Source organism: Ctenopharyngodon idella, chromosome 19 (assembly GCF_019924925.1).
Source record: "Ctenopharyngodon idella isolate HZGC_01 chromosome 19, HZGC01, whole genome shotgun sequence".
Taxonomy (NCBI): Eukaryota; Metazoa; Chordata; class Actinopteri; order Cypriniformes; family Xenocyprididae; genus Ctenopharyngodon; species Ctenopharyngodon idella.
Window position 1 is genome coordinate 25,115,598 of NC_067238.1, and position 15,978 is coordinate 25,131,575.

Consider the following 15,978-nt stretch of genomic DNA (forward strand, 5'->3'; position numbering starts at 1 on the left):
TTCAGTGAAGGATTCAAAAAAAACCTTTTCATAAGAATCATACTTGGTTTATATTTGTTTTTTGCTTGCAGCCCATGAGGACAACTGGATAGAAAGATGTGTTTTGTGCACTGTAGGAAACACTGACTTATGCCTTTGTTTGTACCTCTTTCTTCAAATTGTTCATATGTCTATGCCTTTACAGTGTTTTACATCTGAGAATTGTCACAAGGATATTAACAGTGTGAGTACAACAAGTCTCTAGACGTGGAACGATCGTGCAGCTGATTAAATGGAGTTATGTTGGACAGAGGCAGGACATTGTTGTCACAAGACTCCAAATAATGTAAGTCTCAGAACAGACTTTAATATGACCATGTCACTCAACCGTCCACTCTTTGCTCTGCTCCGTGTCCAAGAGCAGTCAGGTTGATGAATGGTGCCCATTACTCTGAGCATTATGGGTTGGAGCAGATGGGTGCGTGCATGGGCCTTGAGCGAGAGGAGTATTTTACCCCGACTGCAACGGTGAGACCGCATGTCTCACAGAATGACCAGCACATGCTCTAGTGTCGGAAGCTGCAGCATCATTAAGTCCCACTAGAGAAACAAGGCTCCATCAGACATCTCACTGATGTCATGCATGAGGATCTGCTGTATGTATATCGTCACTCACAAAATGTTTTTCTCTTCTTGTTCAGGATGTTTAATGGCCTCGGCCATGGCACCACTCGTAATGACAAATAAATGGAAGCGGGATGAGCATTTAGGGTGAGGCTTAGGCTCAAAAATGGGATTTCAGTTCAGACAGGGAATGGTAGTCTAAGTAATAACCTGTCGCCAGCAGAGCAATGGATCAACTGCACGTTAGCTGTCAGCAAGAAGGAGGAACTTACAAGTCCTGGGTTACTCAGGGTCTTTGCAATGCATCTCTTTGTGGCAGCTAGGAAGATAATTCAGTTGTGCTCACAACTCTTGGCACCTTCAGCCTTAAAGGTACTCTAGAAATTGCCTTCCCTGGAAAGAATTAATGTATAAACGTATTAATCATGGACTTATCCACTGACTGCATTTCATTTTATCACGTTTGTTTAAATGACCACTTCAGAGGAAGACATTTTAGTCTGAAGGGCAGTTTTTCAGGCCACGGGACTGCTTTAGGGAAGTACTGCGAAGAATGGGCTTCTGGGAAAGGGAACTAGATGGCGTTCCACTTAGAGGAACTCTAGAGGGCCGAACGCAGGCTGGCCCGAGCTCATCCCTGACTACGTTCTGCCTTTTATCCCGGCCTGATGCTGTACCGTGCGCCACATCACCACAATTATCCAAAATGGCAGTAATTATCCCCGCCTCCCCTCCCTGGCTCTCCAGAGGAGACATCCTGGGGAGAATGGAGGACCCCGGGCCAAGAAATAATTAACTTGATAATGGCCTTCCTTTCCACAGCCATCCTTCTCGCTCTGTCTCTTTCCACATTTCCACCAATTACAAAGATATATTGTTTTAAGCCTTCTTCATAACAGTATACTAATAGCTCACCTTACAGTTTGTTTGTATACAGTGTCGTTCATCTTCATGTGGAAACCTTTGAAAATCTCTGAGTCTGAAAATACCTTGATGTCACCGCGATGTAACTTGCTTGATGCTTCTCTCTTGCTCAACACAGCCTCGAGCACAGATTCCTCAAGAGGTGATGGATTTTGGAATTTTTTTAATGTATTTTGCCATTTTTCATCCTTTAACCAAGCCGTTGTAAAAGATTTGTGCCATACAACGAGGCACCCCTGACAACCGCAAACCACTAATAATGGTTCAATGCACTCAAAATAATATGGCTTTTACAGTTCACAAGCAATCCAGGCTGATCTGGAGATGTTTAGTTCCCAGTCTTCTGGAAAAGCATGGCAGTTATTCAACACTAGTCTTGGCACAGCCCCCTCAAGTACTACAATTTACCACCAAAGTTCAAGAGTGTGTCATGTTTGTGCTTAAGCTGCTACATTACATGTGTGAGAAGAGAAAGAGAAAAAGACAAAGGTCAATAAGTGTTTTAAAATATCAGAATATATTTGAACTTTTTGTAATGTAATAATATTTATAAATTTAATAATTCAAGATATTTGTAAAAAAAAATACTTTTTACCTTGAAAACATATTTTAAAACGTTTTTTATAAATAACGATTGAGATGTGTACACTCACATGTATTTAAGGAAATATGTTATAAATTTTTCCTGATAATTACACCACGTTACGTTAAGTCGTCATTTTTTGAGACATTAAATGTAAACGTTTTCTTGAAAATGGCATGGAATTTTATCAAAACCATATGAAACCAACGTGAAGACGAAGAGTACATTTGGCACATGTGTTTTAAACTTTTGTTTTCTTTATCTTGGACATTCTTATTGGTCATTGATCCATTTCTAGATCATAGCTTTAGTCAAGGTCGAGAATGATCTTGTAATTTACACATCTAGTCTGTGATTAGTTGTGTAGTTTACGCACCAACATGACAAAAAACTTTGAATGTACGCTGGGTGACTAGCTTTGGTCTTGTGGTGTGTAGTCTCGCATAGCCAGACCTTCAGACTGACGACAGAAGGTCTGGACTCCATAGCAGCTTTCATTGGCAACCAATCACAGTTTGTTTTGTTCCGCGTCATGTTTAGGGGCAAATGTAACGACGATGTCCCTACAATAACCGACTCTTGGATGTATTTTAAAGAGTCTATGACACGACGCCGTTCTTCTTCCATGAGGGGGTTTGTCACAACATCTGTTTCCATTCAGACTGTTAAAGAATGCGACACAAACGTCTCCATGAAATCCTATAGAATTCAACCAATCAGATGACAACTTCCTGAAATGTTTCCAGTTAAGTGTGCCATATGCATCAGACTTTCAGCCAGCGGTGTGACGTCTGAGGCTGAGACTATGTGGTGTGCTCTTGGTATTGGTCAATCAATGCACCCTCTCAGCTACTCTACAAATGTTACAAATCCAGGGTACTTAGTTCAGTTTCATGTGGCGCAAAGGTGTGAACATCTCAAGTAAAAATTCCCTCAGCAAGCATGGTGGTGGTTTGCAGTCACAAATGTCCAAAAGCCCAAGCCACTTGTCTTGGGGTCTTAAAAATCTTTATGCGCGTGAGTGGAGCTCGATGGATCCCTGAGCCCGGTGAAGGGGAACAAATGCACAGGGATGTTTTTTCCCCTCATGCCTGTGTGCTCTAGAGATGCAATGGGAGATAAAGCTCTTGGCTTTTGGACAGGAACACCGTAAGTGACCCTAATCGTAGGCCCTTTGATCTCCCTACGGTACTTGCTGCACCCAGACAAAAGGTAATTTAGAACTCTTAAGGAATTATTGATAGAATGGACTAAACCAAATAGCCTTATTTTACGATAAACATCAAAGATAAACTGCACAATATCTATGAACAAAGAATCCATAATAGCAGTACAATGAATAATAGCCTTATTTTGAAACTGCATCCATTTGAACCAAGTTTCCTGTTTTAGAAGTCTTTGCAGTAGTTTGATTTGGGTGATGACGGTGGTTGCGGGTGGGATTAGGCCAGTTTCAGCTGGACTAACACAGTAACACAGTCAGCATCTGCACGACTGCCATGCTGATCTCTTCCTGCTGTATGCTTTTAAACAATGAAATTGGACATAATGGCAGCATTGATTTGATTTCTCCTACTGAACTCTTGATGTGCAAAGCTGAGAGTTTGAAAAGGTCTTACAGCGTCCTTCCTTAAAGACAAACAGGAAGGAGAAAGATTTTGGAGGGGCTTGGCATTCTTGGATAATCACTTTTAGCACTCTGATTCTGATATTTAAGTGGTATCACATCAACATATTCATTTAAAATTCTCTTATTTAGCTATTTATTTATGTAGCTCCAAAGACTTTATATATAGAAAGACAGTGCACTCATATTCATATGAATGGGAGAAAGTGCAACACGCAATATGGCGGAATAAGTCCCGCCTTCTAAATAAATGAGCCAATTGCCAATTGATAAAGTCATTGTGTCATTGAAGCTGCCATTAGAAGCTCAATGTTCTGAGATGTGCGCTTATGACTGCACATGTGCATTGACTGGTTCAGCCTGAAAAATGCAATTTTTCGTCGTGATTTGAGCATTTAGAAACAAAATTTATGAGACAGTTTTTGTCAGATTCCATTTGTGATTTCAAATGTGAAATGTATTCGTAAGCCTTGGAGAATTTGATGTTTCCCCATTCAAAGAGATAGGAGCTGCACTGACATGACTGAAATATCTGCCTGAGAGGTGTTTCAAAGATGGCCGCCGAGTTCAAGATGGTGTGTGAAAAAAAAAAAAAAGTCAGTTTTTGAATGCAAGAACACATCCTGTGAGCACATTTTAACTGATCTAACTGCAAGGTTCTTTCCATTATGCCATCACATTTAGATGTCATGTATTTATTTTCCTTCAGATAGCTGTGTCCCAAATCACTTCATAGTCACTATAGTGCACGGTGTAGCACTCACAATATAGTGAATAGTAAGTGAGTGATTTCGTACACAGTAAATTTCCGCTGACCAATCACATATATTTATGTGATTTATAAGTGTTTTAAGGAGAAATAAAACATTTTATGGAACAATAAATGTCATTTGTTAGTTCTGTTAGTTTTATTAGCTATCATTTACAGACATACTTAAATCACTCATCACACAAATTACAATATTTACAATAATCACCTGAGAGATGCTGAATGTTTGTGCTGGCACATTTCACATTTTGATATTGCTTGTTTGTGTATGGAAAATGGCCTTACATAAAGTTAGCTGTTTTTTTTACATACTTTGGAAAAAAAAATCCTTATTGCCTCAGTGAAAAATGTGATATTTTCTCAAAGCCCTCTTTCAGCAGCCCTCACTACAAGACTCATTTGTGCTGTAAGCACATGTAAACCGCTAACCTATGAACGTCAAACTGCAGACTGTTATCTTTGTCTGTTTTTTATTCCAGAAAGTGGTTTATTATCAATGGAAAAGCTGGGAGTAACAAACATGTTCAAATTGAACTCCAAAACATGAGAAGGTTTCACATAAGTATTCCATGACCATTGATAAGACAACAGGCCAATGAAAGACCGTTACCGGGTAAAATCAGCAGAGGGAGAAAGGGTCAGTGATTAAAGAAAGAAAATCGAATGGGGCGTCACTGATGTGCAGGCTATTGAAAAGAAGATGACAAAACTGTTTTCTAATTGATTTCTTCTTCCTTCAGTTGTATGTACATGCACTTTTGGTCATTTTTTTGCGTGTCATTAACCCTCTTTATAAGGAGCGGGCTCCGTGAGACATTCTGCTCCTCATTTGCTCTCTCTCTTTATCTCTTCCTCTCTCTCTCTCAGTCCTGAAGTCTTCAGGTTGCATACTTGGGTGCAGTAATTTGCCATTGACTGGCGACAGGTGCAGCTGCTGCCGTTGCCACTGTTAACAAGCCGTTTCATCATGGTTAGCTTGCCGTGATTATCCCTTGTTGTTGCCACAATACCTCTGGTGGCCATTTTATGATGCTGAAGATGTCAGAGGAAATAGTTCCATTAATAATCCTTAGCCTACTGTCCTTTCTGAGTCATTTGCTTCTGCAATTGCAAATTTATGTCCTCTTCTATTTCTTTTTTTCTCCATCAGATTAGAGCTGCACGATTCTTGATAAATTGAGAATCACGATTTTTTTTTTTGTTTCAAACCGAGGTCACGATTCTCCCACTATTCTGAACAGACAATTAAACAAAATCTGTAATTTAATAGAGGTTCTGAAAAAAATTTAATTGTTGCTGTCTGTTAATTAAACATTTAAAAATGTTTAATTAATTTGAATGAATTATTAAAAAGAATGTTTGGATGAATGATTCAATGACTCACTCATAAAGACTTCAATTGTTTCATTACTGGAACAATCAGCGTTTTTGAACAATTCTCTTGAATGAATGATTCAATGACAAATAATTGAACTTGTCGCCACCTAGTGGCGTAACGATGTAATTAATGCAATCGTTATTTGAAGCGCCATGTAATGCTGGGTACACACCACAAGATAATCGGGCTGATTTTGGTCCGATTTCTCCCCTTCCGACAATCCTAGGTAATGTCCCGGTTATCTTGATGGTTCTACAGATTATCTTATCAGATATTCCTGTGGTGTGAGGTGTGTTAAGAGTGACTGAATCTGCTCGGAAGAACGTCGGAGGCGCCCCGATCACACATCAGGATTTCTGATCGTAAATAGAATATTTACAATCAGAAATCCTGATGTGTAGGGGGAACCCCGAGGACAAATGCGTGCACGCTTGGAGATTATCACGTGAAACGAAACAATATCCAATCAGAAAGCGAGCTGACAGAAGACAGAAACATAACAAACGCAGTCATGGTGCAGCACAAAGTTAAATGGATTTGGACAGCAGAGATGGAGGATCAGCTTGTCGATTTGTGGTAACGTGTCCTGTAAAACATACCAAAATCATTCCAAACATTACTCCAAACACAATTTCTTCCTGCCTATCGTCCGTCATGTTTGATGGGACTCTGGTTGGGGACTCTATACATGACAACTTCTCTCTCTGGGTCAGCGGCAGTGCCAAAGCAGATTGTTCAGGTGAGACTTTGTCAAAAGTCAGGCGAATCGTATTTAGAAATAATATTGCGTGGGTGTTTGAATCGAGATCATGATGTTTTTAAAGATTAATCGTGCAACTCTACATCAGATATACACAGCAAATGAGCAAATCAAGCTAGTTAATATCTGACTAAAAAATGTTTGTTCATAGTTTTGTTCATAGAGATGCAGTTAAATATGTAATATGTAAATTCTACCAGTTGTCCTAATTACTAATGCTTCTATAAATAACCAGTTCATTATAGTGAGTATTTCCTGAGGGAACTAGTACTTTATAACATGTTTTCTCAGTAGGATATATTTGGTGTGCTCAGTAAGCATCTACTGAATCTACACATAATCGGTGCTTCCGAGCTTGAGGTCTGGCTTTATACTTTTTTTTTCCTCATCTACTGGAGGTCTAGAGTCCAGTCACAGGAGAGATGGTGTGTCAACAGCAGTAAGTCTTGTGGTCACTGTGCTGGCCTGACTTACCATGCTAATGGCTTGAATGACAGGACTTTGGGACTCATTCATGTAAACACAGACTTGCCCTCTGCCATACTCCCGTTGAGCAGCCTGCCTGAGAGAATCGTTTGATTACAAAAATCCAAAATGGACCCTTAGATAGTTAAAGGAATGTTCTAGGTTCAGCATTTATGGTATACACAGAAAACCAAAAAAATTGAAAAGCTGTTGAGCTTGGTGAAGCCTCAGTTTCCTTCTAATCTCTAATCATTTCTCCTCCTAATCTCCTCCATATCGCTTTAAAATAGCATTCTGTGCAGAATTCAGATGGGTCCAATACGTTTTCTGGTCTGCACCAACTCGAGCATATGATCCGCTCTGTGTTATCATGTCTCTGGACCGGAGCAGACTGTGCGCACTGCGGTGGTTCATGCGACACTAACGTGAAACCACGTCATTCGCCTCAATGGAAAGCATATTTACACTGTTTGAATCATTCCCTATCCCCTATATAGTGGACTGATTTCAGCCGCAGCTTCAGCATCTATTTATAATCTAGGGGGCGGGACGCTTTAGATTCTAGAGGGCATTTGACTGGACAGAAAATCTGATGAGAAGCTGAAGTGCAGCATGATGTCATCAAAATTGTTGATCCATATCGGTGGAAGTGAGAGACTATAAGTTCTGAATGATTATATATTCTAATGATTATGAATGATTTTATATATATATATATATATATATATATATATATATTCTATATATATTCTTGTCATTGTTTTGGTGCACACTAGCTTATAGATAACAGTAAGGCTAACATATTCATACTAAAAACCAAAAAACTTCCATTTTGATTTCATGGTGACTTTAAAGAAGCATCAGTGACTAAATCCAGTGCTGTTATGTTGTTAAAATGTGTCTATATATATAATTTGCGGTGATGTGTTGGTGGTGGCCTATTATTGTGATGTCTGTCAGTCTGACACCAGCTTTGCCAGATCCAAAATTAAGCCCTCGTACATCACCTCTGAATACTGATTAATAGCCCCATGATTGTAGCAGCCAATCCATGCTACATTATCTATCAATGCCGGCCTTGCTTTCTCCTTCATTTAGCGTTCAAAGTGAGGAGTGTGTTCCCATGACAACATGGTCAAAGCCTGCTCGGTAGATCGTGGATGTGCGCCTTATAAGGCAAACGACCACGTTATGATTGTTGGTATTCAAAGGTGCCTTGATTTCAGTGCAGAATGTGTTTCAGTCACATGAGCACCACAATTTCTTGGTCAATTACCTCACATCTCATTCAGCTTGAATGTTCAGGAATGGTATTTGGATCTAGAGCTTCATTACAGACTGAATGATCATGGGTATGGTTGAAGACAGCAGTCTTGGTCAGTAGGTTGAAATAAAGCATAAATTGACTGTTGATGATGATGTGCGTAGTTAAATGTTGTCACAGTGATTCATTTTCACAGTAGTCCTTAATTGGTCGAGACATTTACCCGTTCATCACTTATTACAGCGTATTTCACTCCTGGAAACTTTCATTTCTACACCTGCTGTAATCGCATCTTGTTGGAGAACAGACAATTTTTCGTTAAACAAGAAGAGAAGCCTGTTTTGCCTGTGTTTTCATGGTTACTGATGACCAGAATTAAGTGAATATGGAGGAAATATGCAAATGAGATCTTTTAAAAGCCTGCTGTTTTATTCAGCATTATGAACAGCATCACTTCAATCGACTCACCCTGCAGTGCCTCATCTCATATTCCTGCTCTTCATATGCCACAGTCTATTTTCAACACTTCTATTTCTGACGCTGAAGCTTACTGGCTAGTGAATACTACCTAGTGCGATGGAGTGTCAGAAATAGAGATGTACGTCTGTTGTATCATCATTGGTTGTGGGCCAGAAATAGCCACCACATAAATGCTCAAAGGCATACTGGAAATGGAAGCGTCATGCTTGTTCAACTTGATAGGCCACGTTCCAGTTCAGATTTTTGAACAGTAGATTCTGAGTACAACTTTGGGCTTTGATTAAGCTGCACAATTATTTACGTAAAAAAGAGTGTTTGTCTGAAGTCTCTAAATTTGGCCAGTCCAGTCAAGTTGATTTTCCAACACATCATTTGTTTTCAACTAAAAATCATTTACACATTTTATGTTGCTCCCAACTTGTTTTCCTGTGGAACATGAAAGTAGTATTTATCAAAATATCAAAGCTTACACATTTACACACCACAAAAATACATTAACCCCTGGTTTCACAGACGAGGCTTAAAGGATTAGTTCACTTTAAAATGAAAATTACCCCAAGCTTTCTTTTTTCTGATGAACACAGTTGGAGAAATATTAATAAAAATCCTGACGCATCCGAGCTTTATAATGGCAGTAAGCCTTACCAAACAGGTATGAGCTGAAGAAAGTGTCTTCATCCACATCCATCCATCATAAACATATTCCACACAGCTCTGGGGGGTTAATAAAGGCCTTCTGAAGTGAGGCGATGCGTTTGTGTAAAAAAAAATATCCATATTTAACAAGTAATGAAGTAAAATATCTAGCTTCTACCGGACTGCCTTCTTTATTCAAGTTACGAAGAAACTCTGAGAAACTCTGTTTGTTCATCTCACTTCAATTTTATTGCTGCAATATGGGATTGTCAAGCAGACAAACTGTCACACTTTCGTGAAAACCTGTCACATACTGTATGCACCTGGCAAACTCAACTATTTGTTATACAGTCTAGTCCACCTTAATTCACCCTTCGCTGGGAGTTTGATTGACAGTCGATCTGACCAATCATAACGCAGAATCCAACGTTTTGTCTGACAAACAAACCAGACAGGAGAGTTAGCAGATTAACGTTGGTGGACTTGAACTTGAAAAATGGTGTATTGATGTCTTTCCGCGGTTGAAACAACATATCTTCTGATTCTGATGTTCATTCATGTTTATTTATCTAGTTAGTGTAATAACTAGGCGCTATAGCGATCTGTCACAACACATTAAAGAGCCACAAAATTGGTTGAATTTCTTTAAAAAATGACAAAATTTGAAAGCTAAGACTTTGTTTCATACCAAAAGTAACCTCCTCTGTCTTGTCTGTCAGCACATTGTTAGTGTCCTCTTTGCTCTGCTATGTAGCTAATGCAAACAGGTATGCACTGCTGTGCTAAACCAGAAAAAAAAAACTCAACACTACCATCTAGTGGACTGTATACCACCATCTAGTGGACTGAAAAAGAAATAGATTTTATTATTCTACCAAAAAGTTAAATTCTCATGTGCAATTTATATAAAAGATCGATACTTGCCGTCCGTGTATCGATACAGTATTGTCGCGGAAAATATCGTGATACTATGCTGTATTGATTTTTCCCCCCACCCCTAATAACCAATTGTGTTTGTGAACTTTGTGTGTTTTTGACATAACCTTGTGCGTATTTGACAGTTTAAGTGCAGTAAGACGTGTAAGAGAAATCACTTTAATACTCACAGGATATGCCGCCTGACAGCCAGCTTTCTGTGTGCGTGCTTTGGATGTGTGCGCTCAGAAAATGACAAATTATAAGTTAAAACTGTTATGGCTTTAAAACACATGCAAATAATTCACTTTCAGGATGACAAAGAACTGCAATGTTATGTGAGTGTGGCCGCGATAGAGATGATAATGAAAACCAAACAGATGTTTTGTTAGTTTTTGGCAGAGTATCCGAGCACTAGTTGTACAGGCTCCGTCCTCTTCTGGAAAGCAGGGTGGTGAGCAGCAGCTCATTTGCATTTAAAGAGACATGCACAAAAACAGCATGTTTTTCCTTCCACTCAAAAATCGGCATTTACAACATGGTATAATAAATTATCTGTGGGATATTTTGAGCTGAAACTTCACAGACACATTTTGGGGACACCTGAGACTTATATTACATCTTGTAAAAAGGGGCATAATAGGTCCCCTTTAAATCATGTCAGTGCCATTGTTTTGTCTCAAGATGCACACCTGTTTACATGTTTATTTTTTTCTATGGCATGTTTATAAAAGCTACTTAAATGTCCTAATTGAACTAAGGCTTAATCCTGGCTTAATCTAAGCCCTGTCTGTGAAACCAGGGTCTAGGATTACTAGTCGTCAGTTAACATTTTGCTTGGTTTATTAAAATAAATAAAAATGTATTCATTTTAATTTAAAAACATAATTTAATTAATAATATTAACTAATAATAATAAATGATAATATTAACAAACTTCTATTTTAAATCTTAAAACGAAATATGTTCTTTGTTTAAAACAAGACAACAAGGCGCTTTAACAAGCAAGGTCAAAAGGCAAGAGGAAACTCTTGACCGGGTTACTGTGTGTAGTGTTGAGACTTTTCTGTTAACGACTAGGATTGAGTCAGGTCAAACTGACTGCTGTTAATTGACCTTCGGAAGTGTTTACTAGGGACTGAAATATCATTACCAACATCAGAAAATCAAAGATAAAACAGTTAGGGGCTCACATCACAATCAATAGCCCTGCTACATCTTTTCTTTCCTTCAGCACGTCTACAGAGCCAAGAGCGTTGCCATAGTGATATGAAATAGGCGCATAGTGCCGCAGCAGTAGGGCTCTCCTGTACATCAGACCATGTTTTCACATTCAGAAATTCAAGGCCCATGTTTTCTCTCCTCCATTTACACTCTTCCATTACACAATATTATGAAAGAAAGATGCATTGGGTTTTTGGTTGTGCAATATGGTTGTACATGAGGAATGCATTTCAAGAAAAAGCTCTCAAGGTTGAAACCTGCTTTTTAAGTGAATGAATTACACCTGCACTATGATTGACATTACTATTCTATAAACTTCTGACTTAATTTTCCTTTTCCCCTCCCTTTTTCTTTCTTCAGTGTGACAATGCAAAGGGATTGCGGGCCTTCTTTGATGCAATCTGCTACGGTCCTAAACATTTGATGATCTTTGGAGGCGTGTGTCCATCGGTGACTTCAATCATCGCTGAATCGTTGGAGGGGTGGAACCTCGTGCAGGTTTGTGCAACAGCCAATATCTGCTTCATAAAATCTGCAATGTGATTATTCATCTGCATATCATTGACAATTCTCTTTTTTCCCCTCAAAATGCCATGTTTCTGAGAGAGTTTACATACTTGAAGAATTCATACCATACATTTGCGCTAATGATTTCCTCTGTGACATAAATACTGCTATCTTAAATCAAAAGGTTGGCAAAGCCGGACCAGAAACGTAATCAAGTGCTGATAAAAACTGGAAAAATGAGTAAAGTTCCCAGAGACCTCTGTCTTGAGCAGACCCGAGGGGGTGTTTAGTGTGTTAATACTGTGATTTTAACAGGAAGTCAGCATTCGGTTACTCTAAGCCTATCTCCCCCTCTTGTTTGCAATATTCAGTGATATCTCTAATCTGTGTATTAGCACATCACCGACAAAAGTAGTACACTCAGGTTGCCGTCGGCACACATGGCTCGAGGAAGTAATGTAGTTAAAATCTCTCTGATGTGAGGCATGGATGACTATAAAAGAATTCCACTGAGGAATCTCCTCCGGGCTCCTACGCTTTTACTTTTGTGTTGGCAGATGTGTGGTCAGCCTCGAAGCCAGCTGACATTTCACCAAGAGAACCTGGCAATTTTCCAAAACTGTTCCACAAAAGTGGCCGGTTTCCATGAGAGTAACAGAAATTGGCAATAACGTACATCGTTCCAAGTAGAAAAAATGGACAAAAAGCCAAAAGAGCTGAAAATGGATTTAATACGTGATTTTAAAGCGAGGATATCATCATTATTGTTTTCCCACATAATGTTAGAAATTAGAATTAGGTTTTTTTACTCCAAAACAGACATATATTTTTATGATTATTTTCAGCATCTCTGTTGGTGTGTGTCCACTGGCGCAGAGCGAGCATTTTCAATTCATTCCTATGGAAGTTGAGCTTTACACTTGCTTGGTGAATTGTAGGATTGAAAAGCGTGGGCAGTTCTCGACTTTATGCAAATATCAAGCGAAAAAAGCGGGCGGCAGCCAATCACTGTGAGGTTCAGGTAGTGATGTCTGTCTTGAGCATTTAAAAATATACAGTTTGTGCCGAAGTTTATGCTGGATTTAGTGCGGAAATCATTTTGTTTACACATTGGACTCCTTCTATTTAGGTTAAATATGTGGTTTGGATGCTTTCATTGTGATTATGCTGGCTGGGTTTACAAAAGTTTAGAAAATTGACAATCGAAATTGACAATATCTTTACTTAGGGCAATCGGAAACAAAGGTTGCCTCTTTCAAGATTGCGTGTATCTGTGATGATTATAATGCTTGTGTTTTGAAAAAACATTATTAAACACACTTGCTACAGACAAACCCCAAAGCTGAGACATTTTAGCATTGTCATTGTCACTGAATGGAGTTTTGCTGCTGTAATAGACATTCACCGTTTTTTTGGCTTTTGCTGGGCCATGTTAACCTTGGTGTTACCTCAGAGTGACTGGGCAGGCCAGATCTCTGAGTACCGACCAGGTGTGGTTGTCGCTGAAATGCGGACAGTCCGGTGTGCATCTGATGTCTGAAAGTTTTTTGTGCAGCTTAGATTTGAATAAATATCTCAGGAGGTGAAGTTTAGAGTCCTTAAAGTTATTTTTCATAGTGTCATGAACTCTTTTATCTCAAAAGATTAAGAAAAGATTGATTACTTATGATATGACCATTTTAACATCAACATCAACACAAAAAATGCACATTAATGGGTTCAACAGCTTGTCACTGGGGCAGTACACTTGAAGGGACAACTTTTTATTTTATGTACCCCTAAAAAGTTCATATTAATACCTATTAATACAGCTGCAGGCTGTAAGTTTTGCCTCTTTGTTGCCATCTCTGTTTGAAACCTGCAATTGCAGTTATTTGCAGAATTATCATCTATACGTGGGTATTGCATCGGCACGGCTCCCCAGCGCGGATGAATCTAATGTTTTGAGGAGAATGTGTGGCTGTCAGTCACTGCACTGGTGGATACTGTACTTTTGAATCACAGATTGTAGTCTTGGAAGTATGATGATTGAAGTATGGTGATTAAATCTAATGATCGCTTAGCTCATATAAAATTAAACCGTGTGAGTTATAATTATTGTTATACTTTGTTTTCAAATTGTTAATGTTAAAAACATCAGCATTGCGTGACTAGGTGTATTTAGTGTGTATTAGAGTTACCTGTAGATTTCAATTTATGTACAGTCTAATCTCTAACGTTAATTTGTCATACCATACAATCCACCATCAAAATAAGTTTAATTATTAGAGCTGCCGTGAGAAAAGGCTGTAAATGATCCGCCACCTGCAGCATCCTCACATGCCATATAGCCTACTAGCTGTGACTCGTTCTTTATGTAAACAGACGTGACATAATGACACAAAGACGAACGGCAGCATACTCGAATTTCCCATGGAAACCTACCAGTACCACTAGAATTAGAAAACATTATTACAAGCTTACCGTTGTGAATCAGGCTAAGGTAAGAAGATAGTTTTGAACACTGGCTGGTTATGTACTTGCTCAAAAATTGATTTTGGATAACTTTTAACGAAAAAAAGTTACGGACTGCAGCTTTAAAGTGTACATATTACAACTCCAAGGCACTAATATGTATATTTTCAGTGTAGATAAGGTTGTTCCCTTAAGGTACTTCCTCAGTGACAAGCTGGTGTACCGCTACATTAAAAGGTACAATTTTTGCACAGTAAATGGATCAGGGAAATATCATAAATGGAAAAAATAACCTTGCCATTTCTCTAATTAATGTATTTGTGGTCTTAGACTGGTCTTGCCATCCTGAGGCTAAGCTTACAGAAGTCCTAATTTGTGAAGTAATCTCCCATTAACCCCAGATGAGTAGATCTTTAATTAGCCTGGGTGATGGGAAGCAAACACATCCACAATGGGATTAGCAGTGACACGCCTCAGAAAGGCTTTTATATGACAAAATAAAACAAACAAAAGGAACTGAGAGGGCCCATGTATAGGGTAATGAAAATCCAAAGGGCAAAGATGAAAACTGGACAGCAGGTCCAGGGCTCTGGGGTCACTTCATGTATTCATTGCTGGAATCTCTTTGGTGGTGAAAAGAGCAGTTTTATGGCAGCAGTGATGAGGCAATAAGCACCAGGTGCACCTCATTAAGCTCTTCTAGCAGCGTTTCCATTTCCGCGCCCCTCCTCTTGGCCACACTGTGGTATTATGAGGCTGGATGGAGAACAGCAGAGGGCCAACGGCTGGAGATTCCTCAGTCACACCTGCTGATCTGTTTCATAAGAGCGAAAGAGACGAAAGGAACTCCAGCTTCATCAAAACCACACTTCAATGCTAAGATTCTGTACTTATATTTTTAATTTAAGGGATGTGTTTAATGAGAATGGGAAATGGTGGCTGGTTGATGGATTGTGTAATTATATTTAATGAAAGCATCAGTCGTTTCTGAGAGCCAAAAACGAGAGTGGCAGCTAACACGGTCGTGTTTTCACCAATGAAATTATATGCACGTGTTTGAACCTCCAGAGATGTGCCAACATGCAAACAGCCCTAGAGTAAACTTTTGACCTCAAGAGCCATTGAAATCTGTTAGGATGTCAGTTTCCACAGGCATTCCTCTCCTGCGTACTGTGTAATTAAATAGTGCTGAGCTTCTTTTGTGCTTCTCAAATCATCACTTGGCATTCAGTGGATCTGAATGGCTCCTCTGTTATGAAGTGGCTTACATCAGTGCTTGCAATGTGCAGAGATATTAACATGACTCGAGTGCTTTGAATCAAATTGAATGTCACCCAGACTATGAGAGAATGATTATTTTGAGCTGAGACATTCCTTTCTCCCTAAGCG

General features: G+C 39.1%; 1 protein-coding gene across 1 annotated transcript in view; it reads left to right on the forward strand.

Annotated features, from left to right (window-relative positions):
- The window catches only part of gabbr2 (gamma-aminobutyric acid (GABA) B receptor, 2), a 208,568-nt gene that overhangs the window by 43,290 nt on the left and 149,300 nt on the right, over positions 1-15,978 (forward strand). The window contains exon 2 of the mRNA XM_051871938.1: positions 11,989-12,126. Coding sequence (XP_051727898.1) covers positions 11,989-12,126 — 138 coding nt within the window. The remainder of the gene's footprint in view (positions 1-11,988; positions 12,127-15,978) is intronic.